General features: G+C 45.7%; 1 protein-coding gene across 1 annotated transcript; it reads right to left on the bottom strand.

Annotated features, from left to right (window-relative positions):
• Positions 1-2,017: 2,017 nt before the first annotated feature.
• On the bottom strand, positions 2,018-14,468 carry LOC111845965 (desmocollin 2-like protein). The gene is made up of 16 exons (XM_023815741.2): positions 14,258-14,468; positions 13,488-13,578; positions 11,860-12,083; positions 11,466-11,582; positions 11,018-11,173; positions 10,472-10,616; positions 9,381-9,535; positions 8,517-8,651; positions 7,906-8,091; positions 6,868-7,115; positions 5,981-6,123; positions 4,926-5,147; positions 4,342-4,563; positions 3,437-3,552; positions 2,859-3,092; positions 2,018-2,341 (listed from the first exon to the last, which is right to left on the bottom strand). Exons 1-16 carry the CDS (start codon positions 14,339-14,341, stop codon positions 2,144-2,146), a joined length of 2,676 nt encoding a protein of 891 aa, XP_023671509.2. The 5' UTR covers positions 14,342-14,468; the 3' UTR covers positions 2,018-2,143.
• Positions 14,469-14,621: the final 153 nt, after the last annotated feature.

Raw genomic sequence — 14,621 nt, 5'->3', positions numbered from 1 at the left:
CTGCATTCCTGAACAATGCAACCCATTGTCAGGGATCCTGAAATAACTGGGTCATTCGTTAATTTCAATTATTTGCAAATGGTTAAACAATTTCTGTTCATCCGATAGCTCTTTAAATGTATTAGCAGGGATCCAAGGGTTTCCGGCAACGGTCTTTGCTGTGACTGCACACGTCTCTTCCGAAAGAGATTTCTATTGCTTACAAGAACAATGCCATTTATTTCGCAATTCCCTCATATTAATTTAATAGAAGACGAGATTTATGCAGGCGTAACACAGCAAAACGCTCACTCTGAACACCATGTAACCTCCATAGCTGCTCAGTGTTGTCTACCTAAGTGGGTTAATTGGATATTTACCAACCAAATTGTTTGACTAATGCTGTTGAGAACAGCGTTTGAATGGAAAAAATTAGAGACAGATGTTGTGTTTCTATGTGGAATGGTAATTGCAGTACATTCATACGCGGAAACTGGTTTGCTGTTGTTTTTTCCCCCTCGTTGTAGAACATAAAAACTAATTTAGGTTATCTGTATTATATCTAATGTGTAATTAAGTTTTGTGTATTATATGTAATTAAGTTGTTTTTAAAATGTCACAATACTTGTGAATCTGTTTTCCGTATAATATTCTGTTAATCTTCTGCATATGTTGAGATCTAGGTGAGTGCTACTATCATTACTGTAGGACACCGTAAGACGAAGTGTAAAAAATAAATAACTGGATATGACTATCACTATGGAGATTAAGTGGAGAGCTGTGTGGGAGATGTCATAAAACAGAGGAGCAAATCGCGGGAGTTCAAAACCTGTTTATTAGTGTGATATCCCATAATCCTTTGAACAAAAAGCCGAAGAGAGCAGGTGAATCCAAAAGCACACATGGAACAGGTAAATGTTAGAACTGCACACAGACGGACGTGAGTTTTAAACACACGAAGAGCACCGTGCCCAGATTACCGGTAAAACAGATCTCTGGCGCCACCTAGAGTCCTGAATAGTAGCGCTCGTCCAAGGAACACATACGCTGTTATGAAACCCACACGTGTTGTGCAACAGTCTGCACACTGTGCTGAACAGTGTCCTCTCGTTCACGCACACAAATTGCATAAAGACACCTGGTGTCTTCCGTTTCCGTTTTTTTAAAGCATTTTTCACTCTCCGTCTTTTAAAATTAGTTTCAGGCAAAAGTCAGTAAAATGGGTACAAAATATAAGCATTTCTGATGTAGAAAAAAAGACAATGTTGTAAAAGCTTTCCTGCCCAGTAGCACCATGGAAGGGTCCCCCAGACACACCAGATAACAGCTTAAGACATCATTACAACATTTAAATACAACAGACACGGGAAGGCACCAGACATATCAGTAATACTGTTAGCAATCACTTAGATATCACGTCTATATTTTGATCTCCTAAAAGCCGTTTAGAACGATCTGGCTTGATGGACGACGGGAACACTGCGGATTTTACCTCCTCCAATAAATGTCAAATTTGCTCGTTAAGGGATTTCACACGATACGTAACAGAACTGGTTTTCGAAGGATTTTTTGAGAGGCTGAACGTCCCTTTGATGCTTTGCAATCCACTGACGTGCAGCCGAGAGACAAATGTATGTAAAACAGCCTTAAAGCGAATGCGAGTTAATGCCTCTTTGACGCCTTTGTGGAAATGCATACAGACTAGCGTGTTACTTCAGTAGACAGGCTTCAGGGCTGAATTAAAGGCCCCTAAAACAATATATAAGCAAACTCACACTGGTTCGCATTCCTGTCGGCGTTCAAAGATATATAAAAACAAACATGTCAGCAAAATATTTCCATTGCATATCAAAGCTCTTTCTCTGTTTTGGTAATGCGCATCTTGTCCAGTGTATACCATTATGCATTTGTTATGTGCAAATATACTTCAAATGCTGCATAAAAAATTAAGGCGACACTTAGGTATTTCATATTTAGAAAATGCCATTACCTTTCCAGTTTAATTTTAATGTTTTTGGCTAGTTTTAATTTGTTAGACACCTTCCAAGTCTGGAGAATTGTATCCTGGTCTAATAACCAAATGTCTGAGTATGCTCGTATCAAATCGACAGCCTTTAACCATTACGCCACCTTTTGGTCACTGCTTGAACATGTAGAGAAATAATTACTTTGTGGCACAAGCCTCAGCCAGGGCTCTGAACTTGGGCCCCAGTGTATCCAGGAATTGAAGCCCCCCATCGTCCCCAAAGTCGCTGCAGCAGCCCACGGAGCCCGGGGGCGAGCCCCGGCCCTCGAACCCGTACACGTGGAGGACGTCGTCCGCGTAGCGGTCCTCGCCCTTCTCTGCAAAATCCTCCAGCTTCTGCACGGTGTGGGAGGCGTGATAGGAAATGGAAAGTGCACATGAAAGCCGTCTGAAATATACGTGTGCTTGAGGAATTCGGATCAGAAAGATTAACTGTAACATCTGGTGATGGATGAGACAGAGTTTCTGTTTTCTTTATCCAGGTAACCCTGAGATGTGAATAACACTGTGTTCATGTCTGAAGGCCCACCCCATTTTAGCATTGTGAAAATGTGAGGGGGCTGGTTTAGCTCATTAATGATAATAGTTTAATGCGTAGCAAGCAAATCTTTAATTGGTTTAGGCCTATCTTTGACTTTGTATGCAGTAAACAGCAATTCCTCACAGAGGGAAAAAAAAAACTAAATAAATAGATCCCAAGCTGTCTAATTAAAAGAAAATACATAGATGTGTTGCTCTATTATTGCTTTGTTCTGGATATTAACTGAAATAATATCCACTTTGGCCAGTCAGTAAATAGACAAAAAGCCAGCGCAGATCCGTCCACATGTAACGGGCCTCCGGAATGTTTTACCTTCGTCAGATACAAGCCATTCGTTTCCCAGATGGCATAAGCGGACATGTCAGCGTGCTTCACGCGCCCGCTGTACGCAGCCCAAGCGTCCGCCCCCGAGACGCGCCTGCCGGCCGAGTCCATGAGCATCATCTCCTCACGCTGCTGCAGACTCTCGGTGCCCCCGGCGGCCGTCGCCTTGACGACTCCCCGCCCTTCACCCTCGCTGATGGGGGCCCTCAGTGCAATGGAGCTCTGAAGCCAATGAGAGATCGACATGCTAACAAGCGATCGGGGGTTGATTTTGGTCCTGGGTCTGTATCTGTGTCAGTTCTCCTCTTTTTTGTCCCCATAGTCAGAAAAAACACACTGTCTACCTTGATTTGTGTCTCTAAATTGCTCTCAATGAGAGTGTGTGTGTGTGTGTGTGTGCGCTCTGTGATTGGAATAGGCTCTGCACTTTCTGAAACCCAATTTTCTACAACAAGGCATAGAAATTTGAGGGATGGATAGATAACCCTATTGTGAAGGCACTCTGTTAGCATGTGTATATATACTGAGGTGTTTGGCTGTGGGCTTGGAGGAGCTAGGGCCTTTACCACTTCTTCGCCTGGTCCCTCGGTATTTGACTTCAATAAAACACCGCCACTGTCAAGGCTGCCATCAATGAAAACATCCTTTGTTTTTGTAGTGCAGGTAAGAGCAAGGAAAATACCTGAAAAAAGATGCGAGTTAGTCGGTATACAATCCATTTGAATAATACTACATAAAGAAGTTCTCTGCGTTTTTGCAGGTTTCCTCCAAAGGCATGTGCTTTAGGTGATTTGGTGTTTTCATTAACGTGCGCCCCCTGCTGGTTTGGCATCCCGTCCAGTGTCCCCAGCCCTGTGTCTCCTGGGAAAGGCTGCAGACTCTCGACAACTGTACCGGATAAGTAGTATGGAAAGTGGATGGAAAATGAAATGCACTGCAGCTTCAATCCCTGCCTACTTATCATAAAACCATCTAAATCCCAGTGAACTTGGTAACACCGTGAAAACACAAGATCAATTCTAATCCTACCAGGTAAACAGAGACGTTGCTGCAGTTGATACTGAAATTTGACTTTCATTATTCTGCTCGTGAACAAAGGATGCATAAAGGTCACGGACCGCTCTACTCCGAAGGCCCACTGCTATGACGTGCCACATGAGGAGGTGAACGGTGAAGTGAAGCACGTCTCTCCACTCAGGAGACTGACAGCTTGTAATGCCCCGCACATTCATTGGTTGGGGGGGGTTCTTGCGACAGTCAGTCGAGATACACTGGCCTATTCAGCCCGCAAGACGTCTGCGGAACTCCTGATCATAGATCAGCAGGTGCCTATTGCCCACACCTGAATGGATTGGGCCTTAGTGCCACAAGAACGCCTTTGCCAGCGGGGTTTCTCAGTATCAACCCCAGGGGGTCCCTCTCTTGATCTCATTTTTCCAATGTATCCCTCGGAGAAGAAGGCCGAACTTACACAGCAGCAGCAACAAGACCAAGGCCAACAGCATGGCCAGGATGGCCCACCAGTCCAGAGAGGCCCATCTCCGGGGGGGAAGGCACTCTCCGTAGGCGCAGCGGCAGATCCTGACGGTCACTGTCTGCTCCTCGCCCAAGCCTTGCTGGTCTCTGACCGTGAGGGGAATGTCATAGATGCCGGCGGGCAGTTCCGCCACTGGCTGTAACACGGCCGAGGTTCCTGCGGCACAAATCCGTGTGGTTCGCGTGTGGAGTTGACGGGAACTGGCTTTTAGCATGCAGGTATGAATTCTGTATATGCCGTGCCACTCAGCGTGGCGAGGGGTGGTAAGTACGTGCTGCTACGATTGGCATTCAAGGAATTGCAGAACAAACTAAGGTGCTAAACTAAACCCCACAGCACTGACTCCTCACAGAAACTGTGAGGTATTTCTGACTCCTTAAGCAGACATTACAGTACTCATTACATTATAGTATTAACGTTATCTTACTTTATATATTTCATTATATTTGATTGCAGACCTCCTCCCAGGTTATTTCTACAGTTCAAGGGTTAGGGTTAGGGTTAGGGTTAGGTTTTACCATTGAAGCCTGTTATGGTCCATCTCCCATCATGCCCATCTGCTAGTTCAAAGGTGAAGGGTCCAGAAAAAGGGGAGAGGTCCTTATCTTCTGCCTCCACTCGAACAAATGTCTGCATTCCATCGGTCTGACAGAGAGTCAGATCTTTGGGCTGGATCTCCGGAGCGTTATCGTTGACGTCCTCAATATGAATCACGACTGTTCCAGTGGCTGATTTTGAACCTAAAATGGGCAAAATAGTTGTGGAAAGTTTTTTTTTTTTATGAAACATCCCACCTGTCCGGTTCCATCTGGAAATCATCACCCTCCCAGCTATTTTTGGTCCCGTATCAGCATTTATGGCACCAGCCTTTAATTACATGTGTGGGAGGGGCTCTTCGCGAAAGGCCAGACCCTCCAACAGACCCCAAGCCACCAGCAGAGCACCAAGAGCTGCACCAAGCCAACCCTCCTCCCCCCACACACACACACACACTTTAATATTAGTACACGAAATGATCAAGACCAACTAGAGCAGTGTTTCTTCTCCCGGTCCTTGGCGACCCGCACATGGTCCAGGTTGCTGAGGACCAGGTTGAGGAACATTGAACTAGAGTATTATCTGCAAAAATCAGAGGAAGCATCGGCAGTAATCCCCCCTGCAAGATGGCGGAAAGCCAAAGGATGGGCAGAGGTTCAGCAGGTCAAGGCGCCACCCATTCCCCTCCACCTAAGCATAATACCAGTCTTTCTTCTTTTCTGATGGCAATCACTGCCTTATCAGATGAGAAAAGGGTGAGGCAGGGTGTGACGCACCTTCACTCCCGCTGGAACGAAGTATTCTGCTCCTTAGCAGCTCTAGAAATAACCACAAACTGGCACAGACATCAAGTGCGACCATGTGCATTTCCAGCCAATCAGAATCAAACGTGGCATAAATACACGGCCGCGGCGAAAGCGCTTGCCCAAGTTTTTCTGGTTTCTTTAAACCTCTGCAGTCGACTCGGCTAACTGTTGTTTTTGTCGCCATGGTAATCTAAGAAACAAAGCCCCCCCCCCCCCCCCCCGCTGCTCACTTGCATCGACAGCCTTCACGGTGATGTTGTACACATCGTCCTTCACGAATGATGACTCCCTGTCCACTGTGCCGCTGATCCTGAGGTCTCCGGAAGTCGCGGAAAGGTCTATCCAGAAGGCGGGGTCTGTCAGCTTGTAGTAACTAAGTACAGAGATTGTAATATACGGATTCAAAACATTCAAATACTAAGTTAACGTTTCCACTTCAGGTATAACACAGGGATTCTCATCTTTTTTTTTTAACCATCGTACAGAAATTTCCCAGAAGGGAGGATTATACATGATCGACAGGAAAATATTGTCCGTGTGGAAGCTTGTTTGTGCTACTGTTTTATGGACTTTTGGTTGATAACGCTGGCACCCAGGGCAAACCCTCCCGCAAACCCCCGCTGTTCCATGGCCCTGTGAATTACTGGCTGCAGATCGCCGCGGGGGTTGGGAACCTCTGGTATTGCAGACGAAAACCCAACGGATGCACCTGTACTTAGTTGTGCAACTATAAAGAAACCGACTATTACTGGTGACGTAAACACACACAAGTGGCAGCCATCTTGTGTAAATATCGTAAATGTGTATTATTAACGTTCTGTTCGGTTTGATAGGGGTGAACTCATCCCATTACAATGTCGCTAGTTAAAGCTGCATATCGCCAGTTAAACACTGTTGGGGAAGTTCCTTACAAATGTAATCCATTACAGACAGAGGTATACCCGTTGAGTATAATACTGTAAGTCACGGTCACAAAGTACTCAACTGGCTGTTTGAAACAAAACCCTGGTCAGGATTTGTACTTTCTGGACCTGAACTTTCCACCACTGTCTGTAATGGATTACATTTGTAAGGAACTTCCCCAACACTGCAGTTACGTTTCCCTATGAAATCTCACTTTATGCCTTTCCTACTCCTGCTTTCTGGGTCCGTGGCCTGGTACGTGCCAATGAGGGTTCCGATCGGCACGTTCTCCTTGACTCTCAGTAGAAGATTCTGCACGGAAAACTCCGGGCCCTCGTCGACGTCCACTACGGTGACATCTACCAGGACCGAGGCCCAGGGGGTGGGGCGTCCCACAAGCTCCGCCTCATTCTTGGCCAGCACCTCCAGACGCTGCTGTTTGGTTCTCTCATAGTCTAAAGGCTAAGGGAGAGGAATGTTTAAAGAGGCAAATCCACATTCACCTAATTCCAGCTACTGGACGACATAATCCCAGCGTCGCTAATGCTAACTCCCAGCTGCTTTTGGCCACAACCAGTAGACACATCGGCCTTTCAGGATTCTCCCAGAGATAGACACAGCTAGAGATGTTATTTTCCAGGAGTATTACTCAGCGACTGTTGCTGAAAGGGGTCAGGGAAAAAAATCAGTTTTCATCATGTCGGCAAAATAGTTTTTTTATGTTGTTTTGTTCCCCCCTTGAAAATACACAGTGAAGGGCTTTGCGATAACCTGTTTTTAAAACACATTCCATATTTAATAAATGGTGCCTGTTCGCCTTGGTTGTTTGCTAAGAACTGTCTGGTAGAAAAATGTGTGGATGGGCTGTACGTCCTTCAGCAGAGGAGAGAACACTTAAAAATTGCACAGATTAGGCTGTTAATAGCCAGGCACTGTATAATGGGCCTAATTACAATCCTGGTAATGGCCTACTTAGGTGTACTATGTAAAAACCCTATGCTTTAAAATTAGGGAACAGCATGCAATTCCCTGCAACGATATAATGTGTAAATTAATATACCTGGTTAAAGCCATTAACCTGGTTAGGCTGTGAACTGCAGAATCCACCGTTATTAAGTAACCCCCCCCCCCCACCAAAGTAAATGAACACAGTTCTAATGATGATACCTGAAGTGTGTATATAAAAAGGTCTGTTCCTGATGGACCCTCATTAATGTAAAAGTCGTGCATTGGATGTTTGATACTATCTCACCTTGGAAATGTACAGGAGGCCATTGTTAGTTTCAGCGTCAGTTTCAATCCTGAAATTCCCGTTTTCGTTTCCCTTCGTGATGGCAAATATAGCATTCCAGTTGGCAGTTCTGGCTAAATCTTTGTCTTCCACTGGGATGCGGAGAATCAGGGCATCCATTTTGTTTTCTTCCACTGTCACACTAAACTGAAAAAAAATAAAGCCGCATTCATTGTCTGTAACAGTTTATATCTGTATAAATATACCTTCAGTAGGATTTTCGTGTGACTGTAAATCAGCATGTGTCACAACGCGGACCGGGGAAGCAGGAGTGGGGAGACGGAGAATCAGGGAATACGGGGTTTATTAGGAATCCTTCCAAGGGCATTGGAAACACGTAACGTCAATGACTGGACTGGGGAAACATAATCGAACGCCGACTGAAATACACAGGACTAATGACAGGAAACTTAGAACAGCTGGTAAACGTAGGGATTGCACACGAGGTTTAACGAGGGGGCGTGGCACACAGGAGGATCGGACGTGCAGGGCGTGACAGCATGACACCGAGCCCCGCCTTTGGTGGCGACGGCCACGGGCCGGGCCGGGCCGGGCCGTATTCAGGAACTTACAGATGATTTTATAAAGGTGGGGGGGTTGTCGTTGATGTCTTTTAGCACAATCGTAGCTGTGGCTGTACTTTGCAGGCCATTATACGCGCCATTCATGTCTTTGATCTGCACAACTACAAAATGTGTGTCTTTCACCTGCAATAAAAACACATGTCAGTTTCAATTCAGTTATTTTTGTTGCAATATATTATTATATAACTATTATATATATGCAATATATTGCAAATTTAACAATGGAATAGTTTATATTGACATAAAACAAGAACATTAACAGAATGGGTAAACAATTATTGATTATTAAATAAAGCCGTTTTCACACATGAATTCCGGACGCGGCCTTGGGGCGACTCTGTTGTGAAAATCGTTATATAAAAATAAATTCATTTGAGTTGGTCCAGAGAATCAGGTCAGGGCATCTTCCGGAGTTGCCCTTTTGCAAATGTGGCATGCAGCCGGAGATTGTCCGTCTCAGACGTGTCCACACCCGCTAGAAATACTGCGGTTGGTTTAGATGAGGTGTGGTGCTTAGGTAGAGCCTACAGGAGGTGGGAAATGATGCGAAAAGTACGCTGCAGAGATTGCGGCGTTTTGTTTACGGCACGAAATCTGCAGCCTGATGTTCGTATTCTTACATTTCGCAAGAATCACATGAAAGAGTCATCATCAACATGCCCACTCGCTCCTGGCAAATTCTCGGGACAATTTCCTGCTCCATTCATAAATGTACACTTTAATAGTTTTGCGTTAAGCAATTGAATTAATCTTTCAGTATCTAGCAAAAGACCAGATGCCTTCCGGGTCAGAGCCGGTCAAGGCAGAAACAGGCGGCAAGGTATGCATATGGATCACAGACACCAAACTGACCTCCCTATCAAGGTGGGCGGTTCTGGTGATGAGCACGCCTGTTTCGGGCCCGATGTGGAACATCTCGGTGCCAGACAAGAGTGAGAACTTGATCTTGGCGTGAATCGTCTGCGGGTCATCCATGTCAGTCGCACTGATCTTACCGATTACAGTTCCTGCAATCAAAAATGAAATCATACAAAATCACACAAAGTTACACGAAATCATTTTACACAGGCAACATCTCCATCAAATTAAATGCCCCTTACATTGTTTCGGCTGAATGTTTGGGTTGAATGTTCCTTGTACTGTTTACTGAAATGGGACACCCATACCCACTTGTCCTATGCAGTGTTGCAGTGTTGTGCCTCTGGGTGCAAGGCAGGTTATAAGACACCATTCACACCAATTTGGTAACTCTGATTCACTTCAGCATGTTTTTGGACTTGGGGGGAGGAAAACTCATGATGACGGCAGGGGGGGAACATGCAAAGTCCACACACATGGGGAGTCAGAAGGGAGGAACGAACACCGGTGTGAGGTGAGGCAAACTGTGTTAACCAGTGCACAATGGTGCCCCACCACAAGTGTCACTTACGGTGCTTTTCCACTGCCACCAAGCACCGGGCCGCACTCAAACCGGTTTTCCATTGTGAACTACAGTATCTGAGCCGAACTCGCACTGACGTGACTCTACTTACTAGCTGGGCCAAAAGTGTGACCAAACCAGGCTGGTCGAAATGCATTGAGATACCCGTGATCTGCGTCAATATGCATGAATTATCTGAAGGAAAAAAGGGATATTCTATATATTATTCATTATTAGTAATATCGTGCATCACAATGTACTCATGAAATCCTAATAACTTGGAACTTTCCAACCACCTACCTAAAAAAGTACAACAGGCCAGCTGAATAGAATGGATTCGATTTGCAAATTTACACGAGATAATGCTAATTCCGCTCATATTACACGGTACCAGTACGACTCAGTTATGGCTCGGTTCCTGTATGCCAGTGGAAAAGCACTATTAGGAGCAGCCATGTCTTTTATGACACTCCCAAGCAATAAGTGCCCTCTGCTGCCTGGAGATGTCGAACCCGGTTCGGACCTGCGCTGCTTTGTTCCTGCATGGCAAACAGGAGGGGTCCCACAAACATCGGCCTGTTGTCATTCACGTCGTCCACGTTCACCGTGACTGTCAGGGGACGGTCCGTCTCCCTGTGGGTGAATTCCTCGAACACCCTGACGAGGAACTGGAGGCATATGACATGGGGGGGGGGGGGGGGGGTGTGTGAGAGAGAGAGGTGAGCAGGTGGGGATCTGTTCTGGATCGTTCTAGATCGTTCTGCATCACTCTCGGCTTAATAGTTCTGCCTTTTGTCAGTCAGTTGCGGCTCCTTAAAGTGGATGAAGACAACTCAAAATGAACAGGACTGGGAATTTAAACTGCTTAAGAAATGCCGCATCTTTCATTATTTAAGATGAGTAAGAAATATTCTGCTCTGACGTGGGATTTCATCCCCAGTTAGGCTTCATTCAAAGACCACGTCAGAAGCTTCAGATCCAAGAAACATGACAATCCTCCTTAGAGACCTTCAAATCCCATCATAGCAAGGGAGAGATTAAATAGAAAATATACATTTACATATCTTACTTTGAATTGTGGGTATTCCTCTCTGTCGATGGGTTTGTGAACCTTCAACATGGATGTACTTGGATCCAAAGAGAACAGACCCAAAGGATGCTGGGTAATTCCTGGACCGCTAATGGTGTAGTATACTGAGTGGTTCACAGAGGAATCTGATATGATCTTGATAAAAGGGTGGAAAAAAACACATTTATAATTAAAACCACATATATATTTTAGACAAGAACCTTCTCATATTTTCGTACTTTTTGCTTCACATTTAATAAGAATACGTGGGCAAATGTGACCCCGACATCAGCTGCTCGTCTGCAGTTTCGCCTGTCCTGAGAATCTTTCCAAACGTCTTTTGTACGTTTGCGGTGAAGCTAAAATGTGCCTGTTGGTCAGACACATGGAGTAGTTTTGAAACGCGAGTTGTAAGATGCTGGGACGATGCCAGCCTTTAAGCCGATACCTGATCGATGTCCTTTGGGAAGGGAGGGGTGCCGTTTTCCTGTATGTGGAAGGGTAAAGGGCTCCACCTCCTTTTAGAGCGCCTTCTAGCTGGGATGCTTGACACTGCAGGCTGATGCTATACTCACACAAAAAAATGTGTACAATCCAGTTATAGCACAATAATGGTTATCGTATTTTAAATAGAATATTATCTGATATCAGAGTTAACTGTGTCCAGTTTTGATAAAACCATGCAATATAAACTCACAGGAACAAAAACCTGTTATGAGCTGGATAAACTTAAAGGGCTTTATTTTATCACAGAACTAGATACTGGCTGGAAAATTTCAAGTCAAGTGCTAACTGCAGAAGTGTGCGACAACAAGCTTAAGCCCACAATTTCAGGTTCTTACCCCGTAAGTAAGGGCCGTTCCTACTTGAGAAGCCGCCTGAGAGAGGCTGACATCGATTTTTGTCCTTTGGCCGACCGGATCGTCAGCCCATATGGCAAAGGTCCTGCCCCCCAGCGGAATGGTGGTGACATGGATGGCGTAGACGGTGCCGTCTGTCAGCACCACAAAGTCTGGGTCGCTTGTTTTCAGCTGCAGAACCTTGGAGCCACATCGTGCTAAATCAACTGGGGGGGGGGGGGGGGGGAATCGATAATTGCAGTAGAATGAATAAAAGAAGTCAAAAGCAGGAAATGGAATCGATAATGAACTTCTTTAGGTGGGCGGCGTGCAGGTGCCGATTGGACGTACTGGGCTGTCCGGTGCTGCCGCTGTCACCCCCCCCCCCCCCGCACTCATGCTCGTGTCCTCTCATTAAAGGCGTCACAAAGCCACAAAGCCGCCAGCCTCCACGCCTCAGGAGTCAGGAACACTCAGGAGGCCGGTGTCCCCTCCCTCGGGACCCCGGGCGTATTCACTGACCGCTCACAAGTGGCGCGGTGTCACTTTCCCGTTCAGTTCGGATTACTTTCACCGTGAAAACAGAGAGGAGCCACCCTACCCTGCATGCAATAGCGGTGGGGGATGGGGGAGTTGTAAACCCCCCCTCCCCAATAATCATGTCTCCCCCCTAAATGGGTGGAGATCTCAACCGTCCCCTTGCCTGCACATTGTCCCAGACGACCATTTACTGAGGCTACATTCTGCTTGGTATCCCATTTATCAAGGAGACAAAGAAGGACAATGTCACCTTCCTCTTGTTGGTCAGCCTGCATGAAGGCAGGGAGACTCGCAGGACGGGATGCCAGTCCATCGCATTCAGGTCACGCACTCAATCACACACTTCAGGTTAATGTAGAGACTCCAGTTTGCCCATCTGCATGTCTTTGCATTCCACCTGTGCTGCCCGCAATCAGCACCAGAGCCTTCTCTACCGGACACGCAGGCGGAAGATGGATGGATGCAGTGAAGAACCAGCAAGCCACCCAAACCCACAGCACCACCGGATCCACAAACGAGCAGGTTCCGGGTCTCGTGAACAGTAATTCAGCTTTCGCTGAACAGTGACGTCCATCCCCGTGAAGATCCCATCTGTCTCTTCTCGTCCGTGCAGGATGAGTCATTCTTCTGCACACGGTTTGTCTATCTTCAGCTGCGCCGCTGCAGTCCGCCCGCCTCTTGCACAATGCGTTTTCAAAATGCAAAAATGTTTTGCATAAAAGGTGCACAAGTTCACCCTGGCCGTCACCCAGCAGAACACGTTACACTCTTACCTGTGCCTTATGCTTAACTAATTGTTTTTCAACTGGCAAGATTCTCATTTACATAAGACATCTCTGGAACTTCAAACATGCCGTGAAACAGTTCTGCTTCTCTTGTCAATTCAAATTTCATAAACTGTCTTTGTTGCACCAGTCTGTTGCCCTGACCAGGGGTTGGGAAGTGGGGACAACCTGCCTGATTCTACAAGAACTGTGACGGAAAGTGCTTACACCATATTTTCTTTTTCATTTCAGTTAAATACTCATGTCTGGACTATAGGTATTAATGATATGTAAACACGGCTCTGATTACTGGTTATGCAGTATTACCTTTGGAAATGACGTAACCGGCCATTATTTTCTGGGGTGCTGTGGCCTGTATGAAATGCGGCACGCAGGGCGCCGCTGACCGGAGGAGCACCTTAAAATATGAGGGAAAAGTTCGTGTTAATTCTTTAATTTCTTGTCTTCATACTTTTTTTTTTTTTTGTACAACATTTACAAACTGAAGAATAAATATAGTCATTTTTATCCTGAACAATCAAAACAACATTGAAAAAAATATTTATAACCAGCATTTAAGTACTAAACAACTGTTAAGAATGAATAACAAAAATATTTTTCATATGAATTTTTCATATTCATGACATTTTACTGAGGTATATGTAAATGTTGATCGTATAACTCCGTTTTAATCATGAGTTTAATATGTCAGAAATGTGCTGAGCATTTGCGCGGCCATACACGCAGTACCAGTTAATTACCGACACGTACATAGGAGTGACCGTGATGCAGGCTTTTCGCTATGTGCCACGACAGTGTTACTTTTCCGTAGTCTTTTCTCATCATGCCGTTATTTTGCGTAGTATTGTAACTTTCGAAACTCTGCTCTCCGTTATTTCCATCTAATGCTGGGCAGTATATTCGCGCAACGTTACAAAGCGCGACACATACAGGCCTATCGTTTCTCCATTATTGATTAATAAGCATACTTGTTAAGAATAAGCTCCGCTTAGTTTTACACCCAACCCTAACACGGCTGATGCACAGATGTGTCAGAATGTTTAGGATAATATTGAAAAGTTGCGCAAAGTACTTACCATAAAAATGGGACAGATCAGAAAGAAATAGCCCGGAGCCATCGTGCCAGCCTGGATCCTTAGGGGGCGTAACGCCGCCCTCATCCCGAGGTGGAGCGCAGTGCGCTTAGCGGGGAAACGATCTCGAGGTGCGATGTGCGCCGGGGAAGGAGGCTGTGGGTCGGCGGGCCGGTGTGTGTGTGTGTGTGTGTGTGCGTGTGTGACGGTTTGTGAGCCCGCATCACCCTGCCCCGTTTAGCTCTTATCTCGCTCCAGCCAAAGGAGGGCAGCTCAGTCATCACAATACATTCTTTCACTGTGTCTAATCCAGATGAGTCCATTAGGGGCTTTACAGCGTGTGTGTCCTTCGGAGTTTCTAAGTTAT

The sequence above is a fragment of the Paramormyrops kingsleyae genome, chromosome 4 (assembly GCF_048594095.1).
Source record: "Paramormyrops kingsleyae isolate MSU_618 chromosome 4, PKINGS_0.4, whole genome shotgun sequence".
NCBI lineage: Eukaryota > Metazoa > Chordata > Actinopteri > Osteoglossiformes > Mormyridae > Paramormyrops > Paramormyrops kingsleyae.
Note: the sequence above shows the minus strand (reverse complement) of the source record. Positions and strands in the feature narration are given on the sequence as shown.

Excerpts from the sequence above, each read along its gene's own strand:
- LOC111845965 (XM_023815741.2), bottom strand. The coding sequence starts at position 14,341 with ATGAGGGCGGCGTTACGCCCCCTAAGGATCCAGGCTGGCACGATGGCT. Across the intron at positions 4,564-4,925 it reads GACCATAACAGGCTTCAATG|GAACCTCGGCCGTGTTACAG; the intron begins GTAAAACCTAAC and ends TTTGTGCCGCAG. Across the intron at positions 3,553-4,341 it reads GGTCTTGTTGCTGCTGCTGT|GTATTTTCCTTGCTCTTACC; the intron begins GTAAGTTCGGCC and ends ATCTTTTTTCAG.